Source organism: Mastacembelus armatus, chromosome 18 (assembly GCF_900324485.2).
Source record: "Mastacembelus armatus chromosome 18, fMasArm1.2, whole genome shotgun sequence".
Lineage (NCBI taxonomy): Eukaryota > Metazoa > Chordata > Actinopteri > Synbranchiformes > Mastacembelidae > Mastacembelus > Mastacembelus armatus.
Window position 1 is genome coordinate 3,034,591 of NC_046650.1, and position 27,981 is coordinate 3,062,571.

Genomic DNA, 27,981 nt, shown 5'->3' on the forward strand with positions numbered 1-27,981 from the left:
ACAGAATAAATGAATAGACCAAATATTGCTATGCTGCTTCTGTGTGCTGATATATGTATTATTGCTGATATATGGTGTATTATTGCTGTTATAGACTAAGCTTGTTATATTAGAGTACTCTTCACATTTAAAACATCTGTATAAGTTTGAATTTACAGTAATTGTACACACGAAAACACTGGCATGTTTAAACATGACAAGCTAAAACTGGCAGGTTGGTGTTTATGGCTAGTAGCGCATCATTTGGCTTGTGGTCTACTTCTGGCCCCCACCCAAAGAAGTTAAAAAAACTAACATTTTACAAAAATATAGAAAAACATGGAGATAATGAGAAAAAATAAGTCTAATTTAGTGTAACAGAATTTCTTCCCTTTAATCGTAGAGTGGTAAGATTCATCTTGGCATCCTCAGAGGGTCCTTGACCCCCAGGAAACCCATTACTGTATACAATCAAATGCAAAGGCTGGCAGATGTCCAATTTATTGTGAAATGCCTCAAATTTAAAAAGACATGATGATATACTGATGTACAAATTCTACCATGTGTATTGTACCAACAGTTTGTAGTGTTTATGAGAATGCATTGCCTTTGACCAGCACTACTCTGGTCTTGCTGCTTTTCATCCACAGTGTTGCAGCCTTGACTGTCTTAACGGAATCATGTCAATGTCTCTCTGCAGTAAAACATAAGTGATACAAAAAACTGCAATGTGGTGTCTTCATCGCCATGCTTACATGCACTGTCCTGACATATTAGAACTATAGAAGTGGTTAACTCCACAGACTCCACAGACATGTAGCTGAATTATTATCTGCCATACAAGTCTGTGTGCAAGTCCAATAACCAACACCCCAAAATCATCCTGCACAGTACAACTGTCAGTGTTAATTAGTTTATTTTAATGCTTCTATTAACACTGACAACTTTACTTAGATGGGTTGTCAAAACACTACACTGAGACAGCACTTGGGACCTTGTGAAAATTATTACAAAATGTTTGCGCTGTGTGCTTCAACAAAAAATGAAGTACTCTTGTGCATCATGTGGCATGTCTTTGTATATCTGTGTTTGTGAGTAGCAACAATACCAGTTCAAGTACATTTAGCAGTAGTATTCAAATAGCGTGCAAATTACGTAACATTTCCAGCCAGAATGTTATTTTATCATGAAGTAGCAAACACTTAACCTGGATATTTAAATTGCACCTCAGTATAATGAGTTTAGTTAACAGTGGCTGTTTTTTAATGAGAAAAAGCCTCAAAGCCCTAAACTACTTTCTGGTAGCTTGTAGTGTTGCTGGATTCTCTCACTTTCAAAGTGGCATCCCCAACAATATTTTTCATGGCAAAAATTTAATATTCTTAGACAAGTCATGCATTTAATAATAATTCAGTTTAGTACAGTTTTGGCCTTTTTGTATAAGATTCATCATGTCCATCATTAAAAAGTGCTGTACTGACAGGACAGTAACCATCATCACTTTATCTTATATTTTATGTTACTCTATTTAAATGCTCCTTCCTTGTGTCTTTGTACAGTGCCTTGGTGTTTCTTTTACATCTTGTCTTAATGCCTTTTTATGTAAAACAAATTGAATTGATGTTATCCAAAAACACTTAACTCACCTTAAACAAACCCACAGGTTTGCCAAAAAGGATGACAAACAGTAATAAAATATTTACCAAAAGTCTCTGTTGTAATTTACCGTGCACCGAACTCATGCATGGATCAACATTGACTTTTTGTAATTGTCAAAAGTTTTTAGTTGCAATTAGGGAAGGCTGCTGTTTCGTTTTTACCTGTAAATAAGAAACTCTGTTTAAACTGCTGTTGCTGGTTTGCAGTGTCTGATCATGCTTGTGTTTCTTGCTGCATCAGACCATGTTGTTGCTGTGTCTTATCCCCAAATCAAGTAATTACTTTGTTGGATAAATCAGAACTGACTGAGTGACATAACATAATATCAAGATAAGATCTAAACCATAATAAACCAGAATCATCCCCTGAAAACAGAATGATTTGTCAGATTTAATCTGACATCAAATTTAATATTGATGGAATTAAAGCAGGAAAGATCCATACAAATGGACTGAAGTGTGAATTTGTTGCATGCGAATGTTCTCTGGTGAAATCCAAGTGAGATTGTGTCATCTTTTGAGGATGAACAGTGTGTGTGTATGTTTGGATATGACCATTGTACTGTTTCTTTCTCTTGCATAAGAAGATGTGGCCTCCAGCTGTATTGCTGTATGATAAATTCCACATCAGGTTTTCTCTGAGGTTCGTTCTGTGCTAGTGCGTGTGAAAATTGAAATTTAATGCGTTGCTGCACTGAGAGTAGAGACATCTTGCTGGTGTAACATCGCTGCTGTCTTCTTGTTCATTCTCTCAGCTCCACAGTCAATGTTTTCATGCGGTGCTGTGATACCTACCCTGCCCTCTTTGCAGTAGGCCAAGAGCTTGTCTTCTTCCTTGGGGTGGAAGATGAGCGTGTCTGGGATAAAGGTGATGGACTGTCGCTGGAATGAGGAACCTTCATCTGTGCTGATAAACAGCATCTGATCCCGTTCATTTATGGATGAACCCACCAGCACCACCTGTAAGTGAGACAGACGGGAGGAGGGGAACAAAATAGAGGTCAGAGGTGAAATGTCTGAGAGTAATGTCCTGCAGTGTATTCGTTGTTCAGTCAGCAGTCTGTGGACGGCATGCAAAGCTGTGATCCTCCTCATATCAACACGTGCATATTTAGTTCCCTGCTTGAGCCGATGGATATTAATGCATGCATGGCCACGCACACGCATTTATTCAAGGCCATTCTTAGGGCCATAAGAACATTTTTCAACCTTACATGTAGCTTACACCATGGCGACACTGTATTGATTATCTTTTCAGAGTTTTATAGCTCATAAAGTGAAGGCATTAAACACAAGGCACACAAGGACCTGATTTCCCACCAATCACAATTATGTTCGGGACACTCAGGAGTAAGGCTACCAATAGAGGGGATCGATAGGAACTAATGAACCAGTCTCTTTCATTAGGAGTTCGTGAGAGGTGGGAAGCTGCCCAATGAGGGTCTTTAGGTGTTGTTGGTTATCACTATGGTGTTGTTTGCAGCTTGTCTCTACATAAAGTTTTTGTTATTGTACAGTAACCTTTTCATCTGCTTATTCAGTCAACCAAATAATGAAAAGCACAAGTGGCGTGACAATGACAGCTGTGTTCTTTCTAAACATCTGTTTCATTCTTTTGCCAAGGTTTTAGATTTAGGGATGCAAAAATGCACAATGATTAGTTAAAACATTAATTAGTAATGTAGGTACTGAGGAAATACATAACTAAGTAAAGAAAATTTTGCCACTTTTTAGTCTCCTTTTGACTCTTGTGCTTTCTTTAGCAAAAACCCCCTGAACGAAACACTGTTTCCTCTCTGCCTCCTCAAGGAATCACAGTTATTCATCAATTTCAGAAGTTGCTGTTGATTTTCAATAGCAATAAATCTGTGTATATCACTGATTGTCATACATTCAAGTATCAACAATCTGTTCAAAGGTAACATTGCTCCTGAATGATTCTTTACTCAATACTTTAGTATTTTCAAATCAAATCTCATTTGTTTTTGTCCCTGTAAGATGTAATATGAGCAAATAGGTATATTCAGTTAATTTTTATGTTTCCAGTGAACCTTAAGGTTTATTTTATTTTAGTGAATATATCTTCTAATGAATTTTTAAATGTATTTTCTTTCTATTAGCACAAAAGGCACAACATCTAATTCTCAGTTTGACACTTACCGTACGACACATTAGCATTGGACACTGTAGCTGAGTCATTTTATTATTGTATAAAGCAAATAAAATGAATTTGTATGCCTTGAGACACACAAGTGTCTAAATAAGCATACACACACACAAATTCTTTTCAGTATTCAAATCATGACTGCAATTAGGCCATGTGCGTAACATGTCTCACAAGCTTGCTGCCTGCTCTACTTGAGAGCTTTTTGTGTGTGTGTGTGTGTGTGTGTGTAACACACTTCCCTGGGCATCATGGCCAATTAAAGGCCTGGCGTTTTGTTTGTTGCTAGTTGAAGGCCAATGAGAAGCAGAGTAGTATAGTTAAAAGTGTTGGAGCAAAGCGGCACAGAGTAGAGTATTATTTTTCCTAATATTCTTTATATTTATTTTGACTTTATTTTATTGTTATTTATTTTGTGAACGGGGAATATCTGTATTTTCACCAGAGAAGTGCCCACAGTGGTTGTCGTTGAAAGCCAAGCACCTCCACTATAAAGCTTATGGTTCAGTGCCTTGCTCAAGGCACCTTTAGAGTGTTTGCTCAGAGAAGGCAGAGTTCTTTCCAGTGGATTTAGGGATTTAACAAACGCTTCTTCAGTCACATTCCCAAATTTCTACCCTCTGAACTGCCGCTGGTCATAACTGAGAAACGATAAGAATTAGAATATGCCTGCTGTCTGGTGCTGGAACATTTATTCACATCTCAAAATAGCAAACTCTTTGGCTTCAACAGTATACAGCCTTATTTTAATGCACATGTCTCACTGTGGATTCTCATCATGTCCCTGTGGGACAGGACCATCAATCAGGTCAACCTGCCTCTGCCAATATGTCTCTATTTAAAGGACATCACTCAGTTTAACCTAGTTGAGCTCTGACAGCTAGACATCCTCAGGACACACACTGACACACAGACTAGCCACACACCACATCACCAAACACTAAGAGAAACTGTACAACTAGACAATAGAAGAAAACTAAACAAAAAAAACAGAAGAAGAAAAACATTCAGCATGAATGTGTGCATATACTGTATGGGTATGGATGCATCTTAATATGCTGTATATAAGCATCCACCATCTATCATTTACTGTATATCTCCTGCAGACGCCTGTGAGAGGGCTGGAGCCAATCCCGGCTGACACTGGCGAGAGACAGGGTACAGCCTGGACAGATCCCCAATCTCTCACAGGGCTGACACAAAGAGACAAACTCTCACATTCACATTCACACCTATGGGAAATTTAGGGTCACCTTCACACATAGAGGCTATTTAGAGTCACCAGTGTACCCAACCTGCATGTGTTTGAACTGTGAGGGGAAACTGGCGTACCCAAAGAAAACCCACACAGAGACCATGCAACCTCCAGACAGGAAGGACCTGGATTGAACATGATTCAAACCCAGAACCTTCATTCAAACCTTCTTTTCTCCATATAATTGAAACCAGAGTGATATCTTTTGTGTTGCACAATAAATTCCTACTGGAGTGAAAAGCAACAGAAACAATTGAGGTTTAAACAGGTAAATCTAAGCCAATGTTGAGATCCTTTATTGTTCTCAGCTATCAAATCATTCAGAAAAAAAAAATACTGAAAACTGGTGAACACATTTTTGTAAACAGTTGTGAGTTTTGGAATATGTTGCAGAAATGCACTGATTCCCTCACCGATGCACCTCTCCTTACGCAGTAGCATGACTGGCCAACAAGTGGCACTCTTGTCAAACTGAATGTAAGGATGCCTTCAAACCTTCATAGTAAAGTTGAAAAAAAAAACTTGAGTCACCAACTCTAATAAGTCTGTGAACTTTTTTAGAAAACTGCAGAATAAAAAGCATACAGACACTACAATTACTCTCCTGTAGCACACGTTATGATCCTCCACAATCAAAGAACTTTGATACATCCTTCATCCTTAACTATTTCCACTGAGTAATTACTCAGGCTTTGGGAAGCACAGTGCTGCTATTGTGCGCAGATAAAAGCAGCCTCCAAACTTCCTGTGTCTGCTCTAGAGACACATCAACGGGACTTGCAGAAACAAAACGCAGCACTTTTAAATCTGCAAAAAGGCTTAAACACCACTGTGAGTTTCCAGAGTGTGAACTGAATTTGTGCAGCATTTGATCATATTTCAATCTCTATAAGTCTTGACCGAGGGAGCTGATTGCTGAAGACACACAAGTCTTGCTGTGTTGACACACACCAGAGGCTATCAACCCTATAGTCTATTATAAAACAACACAATTTACTTAGCAGCTTAGAACAGCTTACTGAGGAGTGCTGGCATGCAGTCAAAGCATGAACTGCATGAAGGCCTACAGATCGGTGGGGAATAAGAACACATGTGTACTCTGTACTGCTTGTTCAAATTTGGAACAGTTGAGTTTTAATGCTCCAGGCTCACACAGATCATGAAAAAAGGTCTTTACTCTTGAAAATGGACAAACACTGACTATGATACACACATATACACAATTTAACAATAAGGTAAATGGACTTATATAGATTTTTCAATGTACTCTACACGTTGAATTCACCCCATTTACGTAAACACAATAAAGCTGGCACTCACACACATTTCTACACTGATGGGATGGCCACTGGAAGTAATTTGGGCCATGCCCAAGGACACTTTGACATCTGGACTGGAGGAGCCAGGGCTCAAACCACCAACCCTACCTTTATGGGACGACCTGTTCTACCTCCTGACACAGACAAACACACCTGAAGAGTGTGAAATATGTACGTACAGTACATGTAGTAACAAATGATGCATAAGATACATTAGATATGTATGTATGGAACTGAAGTTGGAGGATTTGAAAGCAGATATTTAGTGTCTACTTAGCTAATCATCAATGCTGCCGAGTTGCATTATGGGAAATGTAGGATACGTTGTTTTTAGAATTTGACCTGTACTGCTGGGAGAGTGATGGAAGTGCTGCTGCTATTCTGTCATCTCCAGGTCATCAAGGTGTTCTCAAATTTGCTGCGGTAATTGGAGTGTTTATGATTTAACAACTTAATGTAGCGTGAATACAGGTTAGCAGATGTGGAGCTCCTTCCAAACTAACTGAACTATATAACAACAACAAGCTGATAAAGTCAAGGAATCCAAAGAACAGTATCTACAAACAACCTCAGACCCACTTAAGGGCCATAATTACCTCCATACTTTGTGCTCCTTCATTTGAGAGGTTACCATTTTGCATTAAGATGTCATATCTTGTCATAATGAAAGTGGCTCCTAATGTTTACAACCTGACTATTAGCTTCCGCCTGAATGGTGTGTTTGTTTTAAGTCTCACACAACACAAGTAGATTTAAAGTCACTCTGTGACTCTGTCAGTCTGTGTTAACAAGGTACTCTGGTTCAACAATGGATGGTCATATAATCAGTAGAAGGAACTGAGAGTCTAGTTATAGTGCATTAACAAGCGTACAGTGGGCCTGAACACTCTGTTAGAATTTGAGAGGTGGGTAAACAGAGTTTATCTGACTGCAGTATCTGAATGTGCTGTGCCTGTATCACACTGTTCTGACTGTGTGCAAGTTGTGGTGGCTACATTTTTTTGTGAATATTAAGGAATGTGAAATTTCAGCAGTGGGGGTGCACCACTGCTGAATACATATTGGGGAAACACTGACATGCATACCAGTAGCTGCTTACAGCAAGCAGCTCCTAGGACAACTTTCCACCCAATTACATATGCAAATTGCTTGGGTTCTAGCTCCCACTGGTAGCGAGAGAGCCCTGTGTAGTGGCAGCTCATTGAGCCATAGTCTGTTGGGAATTAAGACCTGGGAGAGTGAAGCAGCATGGGAGCCTAGAGGACACCACCAGACAGCATAAGTTGTTGTTTGATGATGGGACATTTGGTTGTCATGCCCCTTCTACTGTGTAATCAGTCTGAATACTTTTGGGTAGTAACTAGCATGGCTCTAGGATAAAGTACAGCACAGTTGTTTATTTGATCTGATAGTTCCTAATTTAACTTACTTTATAATTCAGCCAAGTTTAGGTCCATTTACCCAGGCTTCCCAACTTTGAAATTTCAGTAACAAACAAAGATACGCACCTTGATCTGACAAGAAACTTTAGTCTGACAAATTTTCAAGTCTCACCATTGTGCCTTTAATTTTTTTAAGGTTTCACTCTGCAATTATTTAATCGATCATGGATCGTTCAATTTCAACAAGAATCCTGCTGGGGCAGTCAAGTTCCACCTGATGATGTTACTTGTTGGATTAAAACTTTGTTAATTCATTAAAAAATGTACTTGTATTCATGATTATTAGACTGAGTGGGGATCTAGTTCATCTTACATTACAATGCTGAAGGTTTTCATAAATATAGACATTAGTGTGATATTGATTTAGTGGTGGAATTCGGACAAAAAAACCAAGGGGCCACTATTAAAATCTGGCCTATTTTTGCACATCTGTGGTTCAAGAGATTCTTTGTTGGTTTGACATTAATGAATGTAAACATTTTTCTATTATTTAGAGGTCAAAAGTAACAACATTGCATTGAAGGACACTTTTTGAAATGTATTTTAAATTATATTAGTTAAGTAAACCTTGAGGTGAAATAATTTTATCAAGCTACTGCTCCTGAGCTCAAGAAAGACCTGTTAAGCCTCAACATGCTTTAACAATGACATGTTTAACTGAGAGAAGCAGAGGAGAAGTGATTTCTATGATGGTATACGGAATATCATATTTAACGGTGTAACTATCTTACATGAAAATATCTTTCAAGCTACAATAATTTCACTTGTTTTCAGTGCAGCTGAATTCTCCAATCAAGCCTGACTACGGCGAGTATTAACAAAAGGCTATTGGATTAAGTTAATCCTTCAAATCAGTTGATTCATTTGGAAACAGAAGAAATTGCCTCCACTCACTGTTGTATTTTTCCCACTTGTTCAATAAATTTAACATTTAAAGACTGTGTTACTACTCACCACCGCCTTTGTCACCTCACACTGCACCCCCATGAAGGTGATGTGAAAAATGATACGTTTGGCTGGAATGGAGAATCGAGGACGCAAACATGTATGACACGTTGTCTTGTGAGGTGTCGAGAACAGGAAAGTGAGAGTGTTTTCTCCCACCTTGGCAGCAGCACAAATGCATTAGCTGGTGGCACCCTTGTGCATTATACATGTTGTCTTCCTGCTTGGCTGCTGCATTTGTACTACAGTGGAGGTGACTGGCAAACACTCCTGACTGGAACAATTGCACATGTTGGCTTAAGTTAAGAGGAAAACACTGAGACACATACATGCATTCTATAGAGGGGGGACAACCTTTACACATGACTCCATGCTAAGAGCTAATTAAAAATGCAATATGTAGGGCAATGTGGTTGCTTAGTGGTTAGCGCCTCACAGCAAGAAGGTTCCTTGGTTCGAAACCCATCAGGGGCCTTTCTGTATGGAGTTTGCATGTTCTCCCTGTGCTTGTGTGGGTTTTCTCCAGGTACTCTGGTTTCCTCCCACAGTCCAAAAACATGTATGTCAGGTTGATTGGTGACTCTAAATTGCCCATAGGAGTGAGTGTGAGTGTGTGAGGTTGTTTGTCTCTATGTGGCCCTGTGATGGACTGGTGACCTGTCCAGGGTGGACCCCTGCCTTTCACCCAAAGAGAGCTGGGATAGGCTCCAGCAGATCCCTGGGACCCTGGTTAAGGAATAAGTGGGTATAGATAATGGATGGATGGATATAATGCATGCAGACACACTCATAGCCTCATATTAAACTTAACATATTAAATTAAGCCTCATTTATAGTACATTTACCATTTAAATGTTTCTTTGTTCTGACATGGTAATGTTGAGACTGACAGCAAGGTATAATAGTGTGTTTTTTATGTGTAGTACTGCCTGTCCCAGATTTGGCCCTGTTATCTGTTGCTACTCTCTCCATCTGAAGCCTCCCGCGCAGAGATTGTGACTGACAAGGATTTGGATACACTCTCCTCTCTCTTTGTGCCTCTTCCTTCTTCATCCACTTCCCTACAACTTCTCCAGCCAGCTGCCAAGTGACTTCAGATTCATGATTTAAAATGTACCTAAAATCACATGTACACTGGCATATTCTGCCCTACAAAGATAATATGTGCAGAAAAAAATAATTTTGGGGTAGATGATTTTACCTTCAAATATTATTATCAAATGAAACCTATACAATGCAGATTTCTATGGTGCTTTTAGTAGCAGTTCAAAGTGTCGCTCTCTGCTGTGGTAAGTTGCCACTTTCATTGAGACTGTTCATCATTTGTACTATGGTACAACATGTGTTACACTATAATGTCTGTAGGTGGTGCTCAACTTACACTCACATTTGTAGCACATGCACAGACCATAACGTAGCCCATATTATAATGAATGCATACTAAGAAACTGAAATAAGGGTTTGCTATAAACATGTGATTATTGTGTGTAGATCTTGTGTTAGGGAGGGTACAGTGGCTGTCACCATAAAACAAAACACGATTCCTTGTCTAAGGTCAGGGTTTGGTTTGTCCATTCTGGGCTACTGTAGAAACATGGCTGCCTCTCTGAAAGGAGACCTGCTACCTGTGTAGATTTCAAAGGCTCCTTCTATGATTAAGAAAATGCAAAGGTTGGTATTTTCCAGTAATTACACCCTAAAGACAACATATGTACAAATACTATATTCCATTTCTTCTAATAGATTGCTCTAAATATTACACATTGAACCTTAAAGTAACCACATGGACTGTTGGTTGGAAAGGCGAAACGAACAGCTGTCTCTAGATTTGAAGCTAGCGTGCGCTAACTTTCTCCCTATGTGGACATTGTAGCTCTTCATATAGCCTTAGTCAGACTTCTGCCCCTTTCATAATTACTATCAGCTCTAGAAATCACTAGAAATCACAGAAGACAATATTAATGATATGCTCTTTCTGACCTGTTCTGATGCTTAATTATGGACGTGATAACTTTTGAAGTGGGTGTAAAACAAGGTGCTTGTCAAGGTGTAAGACCCCAAATGAGTTTAGGATTTTCCATAACATGGGAATCAATCGATTATTGTTCAAATTATTGGTTAATAGTCTGTAAAGACTTTGCAAATGATTTATTAATTGTAAATAAACAAAATGGGTAACAAACATTGTTTTCACTGCAATGTGTGAAACAGAAACCTTTTCTATTTCGATATGCAGAACCCCCCTTTAAAATAGCATGTTCTCATTTACTGTCTGTCCTCCTTGATCTATTTCCCCACTTCTTTACATTTACTCTGCCTGTCTGATGTTCTGTTTACCTCAGCCGTCTCCTGGATTTCTCCCCCATTCTCCCTCTCATTGATAGATCTCTCTATCTTCATCACTGCTCTCTCCTGATCTCACTCTAGTTGTCGATGATAGACGGCAGGTCTAAGCTCTCCTTCAGAGGATGGAGACAATGATCAAACTCAGGGAAAGCTCTCTCTCCTTTTTAATTACATTCCTCTGTCAACTAAAGAGGAGACCCAAGTGAGAGGGAGGAGAGGAATAGAGGAACCTCTGAGCAATTATTCTAGACTTAATTACATAAAGTTAAAAAAAGCTGTACTTTCCTGCCCGAAGCAGTGGGTGAGAGTATGTGTGACACAAAGAGCTTCACTATATAGGTCTACACCCAAAAGACTTTCTTCTGATACTGATGGCTGCCATTCAACTGTCAACCACCCACACACACACACAAGTCTCTGTCACACTCTTTCTGGCACTGGCATCATTCATCTCCAGCTCCAACTCTATTCTGGCAATGGGAAACAATATTATAATGCCAGAGTAATAAACAGCAAGTGATATGAGCTGAAAATAAGGATCTGCGTTGCATTTATTTATAGATGAAATATCTGATTGTGAATGTATCTCAATACATACTTCTGAGGGAATTAGATATTTTAATTAATGCATAGTTAAAAGCCTCTTATAACTATACAGCAAATGGATGGAGCAACCTAATTCAAAATCATAGTTTAAAATTATTTGTTTTGTGTAGAGTTAGCCAGGTTAATAAGAAGATACAGTATCTGAAGCCACTTTGGATGGAAACTATTTAGTAATTAGACTGTATGCATTTGATGAGCAGACAAAGGGACACGTAGAAAAAGTTTAAAAACATGTACTGTGGAGTCTTCCCAGATTTCTCTTCTCCCTTAGACTCAATACCAGGCATGAGACCTAAGAGAACATCTGTAAGATTTAGTGTACGTCTGTGTTTCTATTAATATTATTATGTTCTTCCTCAGGTCCACATTTTTTTAAAATGATACAAATTAAGTGTGCTAGGTCCAGGTACATCTTCCTTTGACCCTGGTGATCAAAGACCGTTATTTTGCTACAGAGTACAGACAATACAGTAGAGTGTAATAGTCACATTCTCCAGCAGGTCTGAGGTAATTCACTTTCTGAATTTTCTGGGTTGTGTTAGGGAGGGGTCCAGGAGGCTTCCAGATAAGATGGCCAGAGTAGAGGTTCTACACAGAGCTCTCTGCTCCTCATACCAGAAATGCATAGTGAAAAGCCTCCATTGAGCAAACTATTTTGGCTGTGCCTTATGTTGTTTAGCCAATTCATGTGGAATGCAATGCAAAAAATGAACAGGATTGCTAGTCACCATTTAGATTTAGTATTGATTAGATTTAGTTTTGCCAGTCACCTTGGGCTAATTCATGCAGTCCAAACTACCAGTAATTGATTTTCAGAACTGTTGATCTTGCCCAAGGTGACAGCAGGGCCTTTCCCAGCATGCTTTGGGTGAGATGTGTGGCACAACAGAAGCAGATTGCCTGTCTATCATAAGACTTATCACATGTATGCACTGTTAGGGGAGATTGCTAAACCACAGAGCCAATCTAGGATTGGTTTTCTTATTTAATTGCAAAGCCAATGAAAACAGCTCCACAAACTCATCAGAAAATTTAATACTGCAACAAGAAATTATTCACTCCCAGTGTTTCATTATGGCAATCATTTGAAAATAGTGCAAAAAAGAGGATATCTCATTTTCAATTTCTGCTTCAGTTTCATCTACAAAATTAAAACTTTGTTGTTATCTTTGTAGGACATACATTACATCAATCATGAGTAATTTAAGCTGACACATATATCCACACTGGAAATCTCCACCAAGTTTCAGTCATACAATAGTTTTATGCCTATTTAAAGGGTGAAAAGTAGTCACTGTGCTGTCTACTATTGGTGTGTACCATACTGAACATGGACCACAGAAAGCTAAGGAGAGAGTTGTCTCAGGAGATTAGAAAGAAAATGATAGACAAGCATGTTAAAGGTAAAGGCTATGAGACCATCCCCAAGCAGCTCAATGTTCCTGTGATTACAGTTGCACATATTATCCAGAAGTTTAAGGTCCACGGGACCATAGCCAACCTCCCTAGATGTGGCCACAAGAGGAAAACATGATTTGAAGAGACAGATAAAACGAACAGTCCAGAACAACATCCAAAGAGATTAGAGGTGAACTCCAAGGTCAAAGTACATCAGTGTCAGATCGCACCATCCGTCCGTTTGAGCAAAAGTGGACTTAATAGAAGACAACCGAGGAGGATTCCACTGTTGAGAGCAAATCATAAAAAAGCAAAGCTGGAATTTGCCAAAATGCATGTATGCATGTGTGAAAGAGAGAGAAAGAGAAGACACTTTGTCAGTTGATGCACTAGCTAGGTTAATCAGCTGAGTATTACAACTTGCCACAAACACTTCACAGTGCATCCAGACAGAAGGTGAGAGACTCACAGAGACACACGGAGAGTGAGAGACACAGAGAGAACCACTTTGACCTTGCAACCTTGCAGCAGCAAATGCCACTTGCCTCAATGAAACACGAACAGGACTGCTGTGGGTACTGACTGACAGATAAGGGAACTGAAGGACAAAACAAAGAACAAGGACAGACAACAAGACAAGATATAAAGAACAACAAAGTAGGAAGGGACACATCTAGAACATGAGAGTATTACAGGGTCAGCAAATTGGGTGGTCAGCACTGTTCCCTCAAAGCAAGAAGGTTCCTGGTTCAAAACACAGCAGAGGCCTTTCTGCGTGGAGTTTGCATGTTCTCCCTGTGACTGATTGGTGACTCTAAATTGCCCATAGGAGTGAGTGTGAGTGTGTGAGGTTGTTTGTCTCTATGTGGCCCTGTGATGGACTGGAGACCTGCCTTTCACCCAAAGAGAGCTGGGATAGGCACCAGAAGATCCGCCTGACCCTGGTCAGGAATAACCAGGTATAGATAATGGATGGATGGATGAAAACATATCTTTCAAAAAGGAAACACTCAGAGTAGCAAAGTGAGTCTAACTTTATCGTGTGCACCTGTATCTTTAAAAAACAGTTTAAAGCAACTTAGAAACGTATCTGTATCTTTTACATACATTATACTGTATTTGATTAGTGTCAGTGAAGTAAAAAGGAATACAGAGACAAAGGAAGCGAAAAGGGGGCACAGAGACAGAGAGAGGGACGAACAGTGAGATGGCAGCTTACAGTAGATGGACCTCCATGCACGGCCTGACTGACACTATTAAAAGCATTATGCTGCCAAGACCCTGTCATGCAACACACACTGGTCTGCCTGCCCTGCCCTGTTAGCTCTGCCTGGCAAAATTCAATTACCACTTATCACCAGTGACAGGGAGCGCTGCTCTGATTGGCATACATATCCATGCTGCTGGACACCAACGCACACATGCTGCACACACGCACACACACACACACACTTGTTTTTAAGTCTTTGTGGGGATTGACCTACCTACATTTATTTCCTAGATACTTATTCTAACCTTAACCATAACCACCAGTCATCAGTAAATCCCAACATGCCTCAGTGTACAGTGTGTTATTACACCAACAAAATAATTCATCATAGTCTTCCAAAATGAACCTCCTAACCTTTGGAAAACAGATTTTGTTCAGCCATCTATATGGTGTTTGACTTGTGTCAGACACTTAATAATTTTTCAGGAACTTTGACTATATCTTAGGTTCTTGAGGTGCTAATGGCTGCTTTCCACTACAAGGTCAATAATCCATACTATAAAGAAGACGAAACAGCCACAGCTCCCAATAACTAAACTGCATTTGTGGTCACCTAATGTGATTTAAGTTTGAAAGTATACAGAATGATCCTAGCTTCAAATTCAATCACAGCTGAACCTGTGAGTTAGCAAAATGGACCTGAAAAGGGCTTAAACAAAAACACGAGGGTGGATAATGATCTTAATTGCTGCGGAGAGGTTTGATACAGTCTGTGTGGGAACAAAAACCCATTAGCTCAATCATTTCACAACAGTGTTGCAGGGAACACTTTGCGTGGTGGAGATAATTGATTTGAACAGATATGGAGTATTTAATTGGCTGGGTGACAGTGTTTTGGGAAATTCGACAAGAAGTATGTTTTTTAAGAAGGAGAAAAGTGATTTCTCAGCAATATGAAGCGATTTTGTGTGATGTGAGCGTGATCCGGAAAAGGAGTTTGCAAATTCCATTCAGTAACAAAGAAACCCTAAAAAGTGAATGTTTTATTAAGATTATTTGACATACAACTATTTCTAATGTCAAGAATCTGATTCAAGAAATACAGAACTCTCATGGAATATAACCAGCCTTGCTTTAGCTCTGTGCAGATACTATACAGAACCTCATTAATTATAGTAGACAAACATGCTTTTAGCATCTAATATTATCTTTGTTTTAGGTAACATAGCAAAACAAAGCAAAGACAGCACACTTGACAGCTGGTATTAATCAACAGTGGGAAAGAGGGTAATGTTTTCCCTGTGACTGAATAGCAAAATGTTCAGTGGTTATTGGCTCAATGGAGCAGTGGGATCCCGTCAGACAACATGCTGTTTTCTCTTACAGTGAGTTTCAATTAAAGGGACTTCCAGCAGTATAGCTGGGATTACATACGATAAGGTACAGTAGCTCTAACAGGCTGAGAAGAAGTCAGGTGATATACAGTATTGCAACGTCTCTAAAGTGCCTGCCTTCAGTACATCCTGGCTTCAGAATTAAAGGAGTGTGTGTAGGAAGAGTGAAGCACTGAGTTAGAGTGACCATCACAAATCTCGCAACTCTTTTCCATACTAATATAGTGGTGTCAGATTTAGTAAGCTAGTTGGGTTGTTTATTTCCTTGAAGCAAGGAATGATATCTGCAAATGAGACCCAACAAAGTAGTTTACTCTTTCACTATCAAAGAAATTTGACTAGATTAAAGAAAATCTAGCCCTGATGAACGAATGAATCTTCACACCCATATCTAATCTTTAGCATATTTAGTAAATTAATAGAGGCACTCTCACTTTTTCTCTCATTTCCTGTTGATAAATGCAGCAGGCAGGGCCTCAAAACTGGTGTCAGAAGCATCTTTACCTAATACACATACACAATACAATTTAAAGATCACTGCTTTACACAAGCACCCTAATTACAGGGAGAGCCAGATGTGTGGTGAGAAGGAAGAGAGGATATTTCATTTCCGAACACAATGGTTCACATTACCAGGCAGATCAGCCAGGGGAGCCTGTGTGGGTAAGGATGAAAGAGACAGAGGAAGAAGCTGAAAGATGAAAAAATGATGATGACGAGGATGATGTGACCTGCAAGTGTAAAGATATGCAGTAATGAGAGGATATTCCATCCTTCCACCCTTATGATTCATCCTAAAAACAGATTCCTTATGACTGAATAGTATAAGAACAGCTATTTCTGTTTCTCTCACTAACTTGGTTCTGCCATAAAAAATCCCTTACAGGTACCAAACTAAGCAATAATGATGAAATACCATTGACATTAGCCTTACAGACAGAAACCATGTCTGACTCCCGTTTACATCAAAATATCAGCTTCAATGCTAGAAGCCATCACAGGATTCTGCAGCCACAAATGTTCAGCGTTTTTCTGAAATCAGCTCATCCTCGTTAGAAAACATGCTGTTGCATGCAGGCATCCTTGACTGAAAAACATCTGAACCATGCTTGAAAGATACATGACTGGATTTTATGTATCAGATGTGAAGTGACTGAACATTACAGTTTTCTTTCTTCACTGACCTCAAAAACACATTGTTTTCTCCCACAGTGAATGTGACATACTGTGTTATCAGTGGTGATACTGCATTTACTCAGGTCATGCTTGGATATACTGACACACGGGCCTGGGAATAAATATTAAAACCAAGAAAACATTAAACCCAAGATAGTGTAACCTTAATTACGTAAATATGTCCTCCACAGGTAGCCCAACTGTATATGCACGGCTCTTCACATAACTCCAATACTCTAATCTGAGATTTGTGCACTTTAAAAAAAAACACTTTGTCTGACCAGGTCTTGTCCAGCTGCATCTGTCTTTACTTTGTACTGTAACTAAAGTCACACAAAAACCTCCCTTGCAGCCAGCACACAGCTGGTCTGACTATGAGCCAGACAGCCAGACAAAGGGGGGAGAAGAGCAACTGGAAGTCGATGAAGTGGTATTTAGTCTGGCTGTTTGTTCTTGGTTGGCTCAGAACAGAGACTGGATGAATTACAGGAAAACTGCAGCTCAGTGAGGTTATTATAAAGAAGGTGGAGGTGTGTCTCTGTGTGTGACAAAACATAAACACTAAAATCATCAAGATACTACACATTACTTAAGTAATGTTTAAATTATACAATGAAAAAGCCTTTTTGCACTATTGGCATATGTTTCTGGCTGGCTGACATCTTGGCAGTTAGCTTATAAAGTCTACTAGTCTAGCACATGAGTCAGTCACAGTAGCTCACCCAAGTAAAAACTAAATGTTGTTTCATACTTAAATTATACTTTTAACATATAAAGTGTGCTAAAAATTTTGCGAAGTGTATTTGTGCTTGTGTTGAAACATAGTAAGTCTCCAAAGTAGAAGATTAGTAGAACTTGGCTAATCGTTGCTGGCGGTTTTTACTGAGTGGTCGTGTTTTACTATTTGGAGTTCTCTGGTGTTTTTTGGTTGTTTTTTTGTAATTTTTCTGTTAAACTTAACACCATTATTCGCGGGATCCCTCAGTCTTTTCTAAACTGAATTAAGTGTTGAGCCGGACCAAATAATATTACTTATAGCTGAACAAACCAAGACACCTGTCCTGTTCTCCATCATTCTCCTGACACCACAGCTCCATTTCTCTCCTGTGCCCATTGTTTCTTATTCTTGGCTGTCCATGCTCTTTTTCTCATACTAGTAGTTTCTCATACTATGTAGTTTTGAATGTACCAAAACTACATGTAGGCCACTTAAGAAGTTACACAATCATGCCAATTACTCCACATGCCCCATGTGACAAAAAAAAAAAAAAAAAAAAAAAAAAATATATATATATATATATATATAATAATAATAAAAAAATTCACCTTCACACATCCTTTCTAGCTCTTCTTTCAGCCCTTGGTATTTCTCCAGCTTCTCATGTTCCTTCTTTCTGATGTTGCTGTCACTTGGGATTGCTACATCTACCACTATGGCCTTCTTCTGCTGTTTGTCCACCACTACTATGTCCTATGGTTAGCCATCACCTGTTTGTCGGTCTGTATCTGGAAGTCCCACAGGTTCTTAGCTCGGTCATTCTCCCTCACCTTTGGAGGTGTGTCCCATTTTGACCTTGGGACCTCCAGCCCATACTCGGCACAGATGTTCCTGTACACTATGCCGGCCACTTGGTTATGGCGTTCCATGTACGCTCTGCCTGCTAGCATCTTACAACCTGCTGTTATGTGCTGGATTGTCTCAGGGGCATCTTTGCACATCCTGCACCTGGGGTCCTGCCTGGTGTGGTAGACCCCGGCCTCTATCGATCTTGTGCTCAGGGCCTGTTCTTGTGCTGCTATGATTAGTGCCTCTGTGCTGTCTTTCAGTCCAGCTTTTTCCAGCCACCGGTAGGACTTTTCAATATCAGCCACTTCTTGTATCTGTCGGTGGTACATGCCGTGCAGGGGTTTGTCCTGCCATGATGGTTCTTGCTCTTCTTCCTATGCATCGGGCTTCTGTTGCCTGAGATATTCACTAAGTATTCCATCGCTTGGGGCCATCTTCCTGATGTACTCATGGATCTTGGCTGTTTCATCTTGGATGGTGGCTCTGACGCTCACCAGTCCCCAGGCCTTCTACCTTCCTCTTAGCATACAGTCTCAGGATGCTGGATTTGGGGTGAAGTCCTCCATGCATTGTGAGGAGCTTCCTTGTCTTGACACCAGTGGCCTCTCTCTTCTCTTTTGGCCAGCTTATTATGCCAGCGGGGTATCTGATGACCGGCAGGCCGTAGGTGTTGATGGCTTGGACCTTGTTCTTCCCATTTAGCTGACTTCTTAGGACTTGCCTTACTCTCTGTAGGTATTTGGCTGTGGCGGCTTTCCTTGCGGCTTCTTCTTGGTTCCCATTTGCCTGTGGGATTCCAAGGTACTTGTAGCTCCCCTCAACATCCGCTATGCTGCCTTCTGGAAGTTCAACTCCTTCAGTCCAGACAACCTTCCCTCTCTTTGTTATCATTCGACCACACTTGTCCAGTCCGAATGACATTCCAATGTCGTTGCTGTATATCCTGGTGGTATATATATATATATATATATATATATATATATATATATATTTATGTATGTATATTTTCTCTAAGTATATTGAGTATACTTTTTAAATGTTAAATTTCATTGTTAAAATGAAACCACTTCAGTTGCACTTAATACACTGGAAGCTGCACAATAAATCTGCTTTAGTACATTAAAACATATTTTTCAGGTGTTGTTGGGTAACATTTAAAAAGTATACTCAATATATTTTGAGAAAATATACAAAAATATATATATATTTATTTTTTCACCCAGGCATGTGCCAACATTATTATTTAAAAAAACATTTTTATAGTCTGCAGACTGCTTCTACAGCAGGGTAGGTTGTAATCTGACAGCAGAGTAAAATATAAAAGTAGATGCAGCAACAAAGCTAAGAGTTCATGATAGCATAACCCAGTTATTTTTATGCTGCTGAAGTTCATTCTTGTGTGGTCACGTGAGTTCAGCAGCATTCACTTTAAACATGGCAGTGTGGTACTGCTTGCTGTGAACTGTGAGCATAAAAACAAAAACAGAACATGAAGGTGCACTGTGTAAATTTTGTAAATATATCACTGTTAATATACTTCGCTTTACAAATATATCCCTTTGCCTTTGTGTTATTAAATACCAGGACCAGTCCCTCCTTGGGCTGAGTCTACATCTTCTGGTACTGGCCTACATTATCCAGCCCAGCTAGCATACTTTTATTGTACAGGGGTCTCAGCTCGGTATTATCCAATACTCTACAGCACCCATACAACATACAGTATATGCTACAATAGCTTTGTTGTTTTGGGCTCAGGCTCTCCAGAGAGTGGCACTACACATAAAAGCTAAATAAACATACAGTACAGTCATATATGCTTTGTTTAGCATATTGACATTGTAGACACACACTACATAAAACTAAAGTCAGGGCTGATGGGAATGTCATTAGTTTTTAGATGAATTGGTCATTAATCAAATAAAACTGTTGTCATGAGATATGTACTGTGTTACTGAATGTGTTACTTGACATGTGGTATAGTCATACCCAGGCTGATGTCATTAATTGGCTCCAGAAGGTCTGACATATGTCAATTTTTAACGTAAGCTGGACCAAATGAATGAATGAACGTGATGCCAGCATCTGCTGTGAGTGACGCCAATTGTGTACGCAAATAAAACTTGGCTGCTGCGTATACATACAGTATTTTCATTCCTTTGCCTCTGCTTCTCTCCTATAGATCTCTCTGAATTTACATCAGTAGTTGCTTCATCGAAATCATCAACGTGTCTCTTGGACCCCATCCCGACTAGACTGCTTAAAGGCACCCTGCCATTAATGAACTCATCTTTATTGGACTTGGTAAATTTATCTCTAGTATCAGGCTACGTACCACAGGCCTTTAAGACTGCAGTAATCAAACCTTTACTCAAAAAGCCTAGTCTTGATCCAGGAGTCTTGGCTAATTATAGACCAATATCCAACCTGCCATTTATTTCTAAAATCCTAGAAAAAGCTGTTGCTAAGCAGCTATCAGACCACTTACACAGGAATGAACTATTTGAAGATTTCCAATCAGGATTTAGAGCACATCATAGTACAGAAACAGCACTGTTGAAAGTTACCAACGATCTTCTCTTAGCCTCAGATAATGGACTTGTTTCGATACTTGTCCTCCTAGACCTTAGTGCAGCATTCGACACCATTGACCACAACATCTTATTACAGAGACTGGAGCATGTGATTGGTATCAGAGGAACAGCGTTAAAGTGGTTCCAATCCTATTTATCGGACAGATTCCAGTTTGTTCATGTCCATGATGAACCTTCCACACGAACAAAAGTTAGTTATGGAGTTCCACAAGGTTCTGTGCTAGGACCGATTCTGTTCACCCTGTACATGCTTCCTTTAGGATATATCATTAGGAAGCACTCTATTAATTACCACTGCTATGCGGATGACACTCAGTTATATCTATCTATTAAACCTGTTAACACAAACCAGTTAACCAGACTTCAAGCCTGTCTAACTGACATAAAGGCCTGGATGACCAGTAACTTTTTACTTTTAAACTCGGAGAAAACAGAAGTAATTATATTTGGGCCTAAAAATCTCAGAAATAACTTTTCTAAAATTATAGCTACTCTAGATGGCATAGCCCTGGCCTCCAGCACTACTGTAAAAAACCTTGGAGTTATTTTTGACCAGGACATGTCCTTTAACTCACACATAAAACAAATTTCTAGAACTGCATTCTTTCACCTGCGCAACATTTCCAAAATTAGGAACATCCTGTCTCAAAATGATGCAGAAAAACTAGTCCATGCATTTGTTTCCTCAAGGCTAGATTACTGTAACTCATTACTATCTGGATGTCCTAATATCTTAATAAAAAGCCTCCAATTAATCCAGAATGCCGCAGCCAGAGTCCTGACAGGAACTAGCAAGAGAGATCATATTTCTCCTATATTGGCTTCTCTTCATTGGCTCCCTGTAAAATATAGAATAGAATTTAAAATCCTTCTTCTCACATACAAATCCCTTCATAATCAAGCTCCTTCATACCTTAAAGACCTCATAGTACCATATTATCCCAATAGACCACTTCGCTCTCAGAGTGCAGGCCTACTTGTGGTTCCCAGAGTTCTCAAAAGCAGAATGGGAGGCAGAGCCTTTAGCTATCAAGCTCCTCTCCTGTGGAACCAGCTCTCAGTCTGGGTTCAGGAGGCAGACACTCTCTGTACTTTTAAGGCTAGACTTAAAACCTTCCTCTTTGACAAAGCATATAGTTAGGGCTGGCTTCAGGCAACCCTGAACCATCCCTTAGTTAGTTATGCTGCTATAGGCCTAGACTGCCCGAGGACCATCGGTGCACTGAGCTCCCCTACCCTAACCCCCCCCCTTCTCTCCCACCTCATGTATATTCCACCATTGAATGTTACTAACCTTGTGCTCTCTCTCTCCCCTAGTTTGTGCTCTCTCCCTCCCTCTCTCTCTCTCTGTACCTTCTGCAGGTGTCCCTGGTCCTGGAGCTGTTTATCGCTGATGTGCAGTTACTGGCCCCACCAACTTGCAGTGTCTATTTGTTGTTTATTGTTGCTGTTCTTTTCTCTCTGCTCTATCCACTCACCCCAACCGGTCGAGGCAGATGGCCGCCCAAACTGAGCCCGGTTCTGCTGGAGGTTTTTTTTTCTTCCGTTAAAGGGAGTTTTTTCCTCTCCACTGTCGCCAAGTGCTTGCTCATAAGGGAATTGTTGGGTTTTTAGTTTTAGTTTTTGTAAAGTGCCTTGAGATGATTTGTATTGTGATTTGGCGCTATACAAATAAATTGAAAATTGAATTGAATTGAAATTTGATTTCTATATGTCGACTTGATTAGTGACACAAATCGGCATCATGTGATGTATCCTGAACTGTGATTTACTTTATATGGTATAAGTCAGAGTTTGACAGAAGTTTGACATAAGCCAGAGTATGACTGTACTTGAATTTCCCTTCAGTTCAGTTTCCTTAAAGTTCATGTCATCTTACATTATCCTGTTTTGTCATTTGGTTACATTACAGCTTACTATATTACACATTTAATTAAATTCAATTCAGTTTATTTGTAGAGCGTCAAATCATCTTAAAGTACTGTACATAGAAAGCCAACAAAATCCAACTAATCCATGAGCAAGCACTTGGTGACAGTGGAAAGAAAAAAACTCCCTTGAACAGAAGAAACCTCCAGCAGAACCAGGCTCGGTTTGGGCAGCTACGTGCCTCGACCGGTGGGGGAGAGTATTTATATGTAAATGTTTAACGTGTGACAAAGTCTCAACTCATTGGTCTACTTATGAAGTTTTTAGAAGCTTTCGATTCCATTTAAAGGTGTTCATCTACCAACTCAGGTTGTGTAATTATATTTTAGCAGACCCCTTTAGTGTTCATGTTAAAGTACTGTTCAATGTTTACTTACTCTACTTTAAGCATACCAGATCCTTTACATTACTGTTATGTAAATTTTCCATTGTCATTACTTTTCAATTTCACAAGCACAGCCCAGCAACTGGTGTAAAAGCTGCAGTAACACCAGTAGCTCTGCTGTGTCTGACCTGCTATAAACTACTCTGATAATGTGTGTGGGTTTCCTGGCATGCTGATGCTGTGGCTCCTACAAACTGCTGCTGTTGGCAATAAGCTTGAGCTGATATTCATGCTTCTTAAAGCACTGTGTCAGATCAGCGACTGTTGGCACGCTGACCTGATAACCTATAAAATACAAGCAACTCAAACAAATGAAGAACATAGGCCTGATGAGATGGTAAGCTTCAACTTTATTCAGTCCATAGTTGATTAGAGTTGAGTTACACTACACACATCTACCAGTTGCACTAAGGTGCACAGGTACACATATATAGACCTGTCTCCTTTGAAACTGTAATGTCATCGTTCTGTGCAGACAGACTGGATGGTGAAGAGTGGTTATGTTTGCAGTTTGTACTGCAGATAGATGAGAGGGTACAAACAGGGTCCAGCCTTGTTATAGCTTCATGCCTGACTAAACAAGCCATTATAACGATGTGTACCACGGTACAAAAAGAGAAAAATGTTATCATTGCTTCATCAGTCTGATTTGCAGGCAAACAACTGTTATCATTTGGCAGGTGCAGTCATATATCTGCTTTGTCAACATGGGGCACAGAAGGTGAGTGGAATGGAAAACATAAGGGAGAAGAGACAAGGCAGCGATGGGGAAGGGAGTGGAGGTAAAAGTGACCTCTGCTCTCTGAAATGGAATCTCACATTGTTTACTCAGAACGCCAGCACAGACTTCACAATGGCACCTGTTTTTATTGACCCTTCATTGTTGTGTTTGATAACACCATCTCATCTCTCCTTGATCGCGCTCTTCTATTTCTCTGTTTTTCCCCGCTTTGTGACAGATGGAATAATGCAGGAGCAGTAGGAGTGTGCTGGGTCATGCAGCAGGAGAGACATTATGGAGCATGAGCATGAGGAGACCCCCACTGTGAGAAAAGGGTGGAAACTCTCTTTGTAACACTAATTTCATCATGGCTTTCCCAGTGAGAGGGTAGATGTCTGTTTGTACAGTATCTTACTTCAGCTCTTCTTTTAGTAATCGGTTCATGTCTCAAGTTCACAATGACAATAAAGCTATCACTAAATAATTGTTGGGCAGTGACTAGTTCAAGTTTCCACAACGAGGTCCAGCATATAATTTAAGTTTGATGAATAATACAGTTTATGGCCTCTAAATAAAGAGAGCAGAGCATTGACTGTCTCAGGGTGCACCTTTAAAAAAAGTCTGTGAGCAATGATCTTTAAAAGGATCATCAATCTGCAGCTGCAACAATTTAAGATTACACTGAAAAACTGTTCTCTTGGCCCAAAGGTCAACAAAGCAGGTTTCAAAGTCTCGATAACTGTAGAGGAGTGTAGGCTGTGATCACATTTGAATGGAATGTTTTTAGACTGATTAATGTGCAATGTGTCATCTCATTTTTCTAGCACAAAGGTAACATAACAGGTGGAAAGCTGTTATGTGAAATAACCAAAAGTCAAAGGTTGTGACAGGTTTTTTATGGCCATGTAGGACATTTATACTAAGAAACCTGAGAAATTGTTTTTTTTTACAATTAGGAATTTCAGCATCATATTTCTTTCCATTCTTGATCACCCTCCATTATACATATGACACACCAATGACATGCAGACTATTTTCATACGAAAGTAATTTGAGTGGAGTGACTCTTTTAAACAAACATTCCACCAACACAGTTTTAACAAAATCTTAGTAAGACATATGCACATCATTGGTATCTATATATCATAAGCAAATTTGTTTTAAAAAATATTTTAAGACTTAAATCTGCTTTGTGACTGTGGTCACCAGGTTGGAAGGTTGTCAAGCTATTCAATAGCCTACTTCTTATCTTTCTTACTACTTTAGACACGTCTTGGTTATGTTAAGGCATTAAAATGTGTTGGTTAGGTTTAGGTAATAAAACATGTTGGTTAGGTTTCGGCAATAAACCATATTGGTTAGGTTTAGGCTATAGACCATCTTGGTTAGGTTTAGGCAATAAAACGTCTCCGTTAGGTTCATGCATTAAAATGTCTTGGTTAGGTTTAGGTAATAAAACATGTTGGTTAGGTTTCGGCAATAAACCATATTGGTTAGGTTTAGGCTATAGACCATCTTGGTTAGGTTTAGGCAATAAAACGTCTCTGTTAGGTTCATGCATTAAAATGTCTTGGTTAGGTTTAGGTAATAAAACATGTTGGTTAGGTTTAGGCAATAAACCATCTTGGTTAGGTTTAGGCAATATAACACTCCGTTAGGTTCATGCATTAAAATGTCTTGGTTAGGTTTAGGTAATAAAACATGTTGGTTAGGTTTAGGCAATAAACCATCTTGGTTAGGTTTAGGCAATAAAACGTCTCCGTTAGGTTCATGCATTAAAATGTCTTGGTTAGGTTTAGGTAATAAAACATATTGGTTAGGTTTAGGCAATAAACCATCTTGGTTAGGTTTAGGCAATAAAACGTCTCGGTTAGGTTCATGCATTAAAATGTCTTGGTTAGGTTTAGGTAATAAAACATGTTGGTTAGGTTTAGGCAATAAACCATCTTGGTTAGGTTTAGGCAATAAAACGTCTCGGTTAGGTTCATGCATTAAAATGTCTTGGTTAGGTTTAGGTAATAAAACATGTTGGTTAGGTTTAGGCAATAAAACGTCTCGGCTAGGTTCACGTATTAAAATGTGCTGGTTAGATATGATAATTCTTTATTGTCATTGCACATTTCTATACAACGAAATTTTCTTTGATGGCAGTCCTTTATGCAGCAGCATATGTAATCCCAATAAGTAGCAGCAATAAAATAAATAAAATAGAATTAAAAGGACAATAAATAAAAAGGGAATAAAAAGGCTGGAAGGTCCATTAAATATAAAAAGGAGCATGTAGGATGCATTAAACATAAAGTGCAGTGTAAGGTGCAAGTCCAGCGCAGGTATCCAGCAGAGTTTTCACAGCCCTGGGGAAGAAGCTGTTTTTCAGTCTTTCTGTCCATGCCCTCATGCCTCTGAGGGGAAGGTGTCAAAAAGACATTGTCCAAGGTGTGTGTCAGACCTGATCCTTTCAGCTATGTTTCTCAGCTAGGCAGAGTGAACAGGAGCACCAATGATCTTTTGTACAGTTTTGGTGATTCACTGCCAGTCTTGCCCCTAGAGAGATTGGGCTGTGGAGGTCCCCACCTTTGACCACTGCCCAATCCACAGAGCACCGGCCCCTTATTGATCCTCCTGTGTGTGGTGGCCCCACAGAAGTGGCCACTCTTTCGGGCTTTGCCTGGCTGGGCCCCATGGGGAGAGACCCGGCCACCAGGCGCTCACCAACGGGCCCCAACCCCAGGCCTGGCTCCAGGGTGGGACCCCGGCTTCGCCATACCGGGCAATGGTCATGAACTTTGGGTCATGACCAAAAGAACAAGATCTCGGATACAAGCAGCTGAAATGAATTTCCTTTGCAGGGTGGCCGGGCGCTCCCTTAGAGATAGGGTGAGGAGCTCGGTCACCTGGGAGGAGCTCTGAGTAGAGCCCCATGGGGAGAGACCCGGCCACCAGGCACTGGCCAATGGGCCCCAACCCCAGGCCTGGCTCCAGGGTGGGGACCCGGCTTCGCCATATTGGGAAATGGTCATGAACTTTGGGTCATGACCAAAAGAACAAGATCTCGGCTACTGCCCCCGTGACCCGGCCCCGGATAAGCGGAAGAAAATGGATGGATGGGCTGCCAGTCTTTAGGCATTAAAACGTGTTGTTAGGTTTAGGCATTAAAGCAACACTATGTAGTTTTTCGACCTTAAAATAATGTCTCTAAAATTATTTCAGTGGTAGAAAAACTCTTAACGGGACGCAAAGATAAGAAAGAGAGAGAGTGATCGGACACAAGCCTGAACATGAATCAATGGACAGGCTTACACTCTGGATTTGCCAGTTTAGTTTGGTTTATCAGTTTATTCAACAAATCCACGTGTGTTACATAGTGTTGCTTTAAAATGTGTTAGGTTTAGGCATTACGACTTTGTTAGATTTAGGCATTAAAATCTGTTGGTTATGTTTAGGTATTAAAACAAGAACAACAAAACTAAAAACCTACATTTAATAATCGCCACCTAATGCTAATCGCCATTGACTCTCATTGCGTCCAGTAGTGATAATGCTTATTTAATAGTAAGAAGGTCAAATCAGCTGATCTTGGTGTAGTTTTTGGAAAAAAAACACTTTTGCAGAGTGTATTTAGACCTGCAGTTTTATTGGTCCTCATAGAATTTTATGAGAATGTGCTGGGAGAAGTGCAGTCAGATATGGAAATAATGTGATAGTGTGTGAGCCAGACACCTTATTGGAAATCATCTCTGTGCTAATTACAGTAAAGAATGGAGCCTTGTGAGGTTGCTTGGTTCATGTAAGGTGTGTGTCCTCACACAGAGCTGTTTAGGTAATCCATAAAACATTGTACTCCCTGCTTAAATTCCCACCACCACTTCTCATCTGATTTCATTGTTGTGGCTGTC

General features: G+C 39.8%; 1 protein-coding gene across 6 annotated transcripts in view; it reads right to left on the bottom strand.

Annotated features, from left to right (window-relative positions):
- The window catches only part of sorcs2 (sortilin-related VPS10 domain containing receptor 2), a 316,012-nt gene that overhangs the window by 67,342 nt on the left and 220,689 nt on the right, over positions 1 to 27,981 (bottom strand). For all 6 annotated transcript variants that reach the window (XM_026297825.2, XM_026297806.2, XM_026297784.2 and 3 more), the window contains exon 4: positions 2,433 to 2,597. In XM_026297825.2, the coding sequence (XP_026153610.1) occupies positions 2,433 to 2,597 (165 nt within the window). The remainder of the gene's footprint in view (positions 1 to 2,432; positions 2,598 to 27,981) is intronic.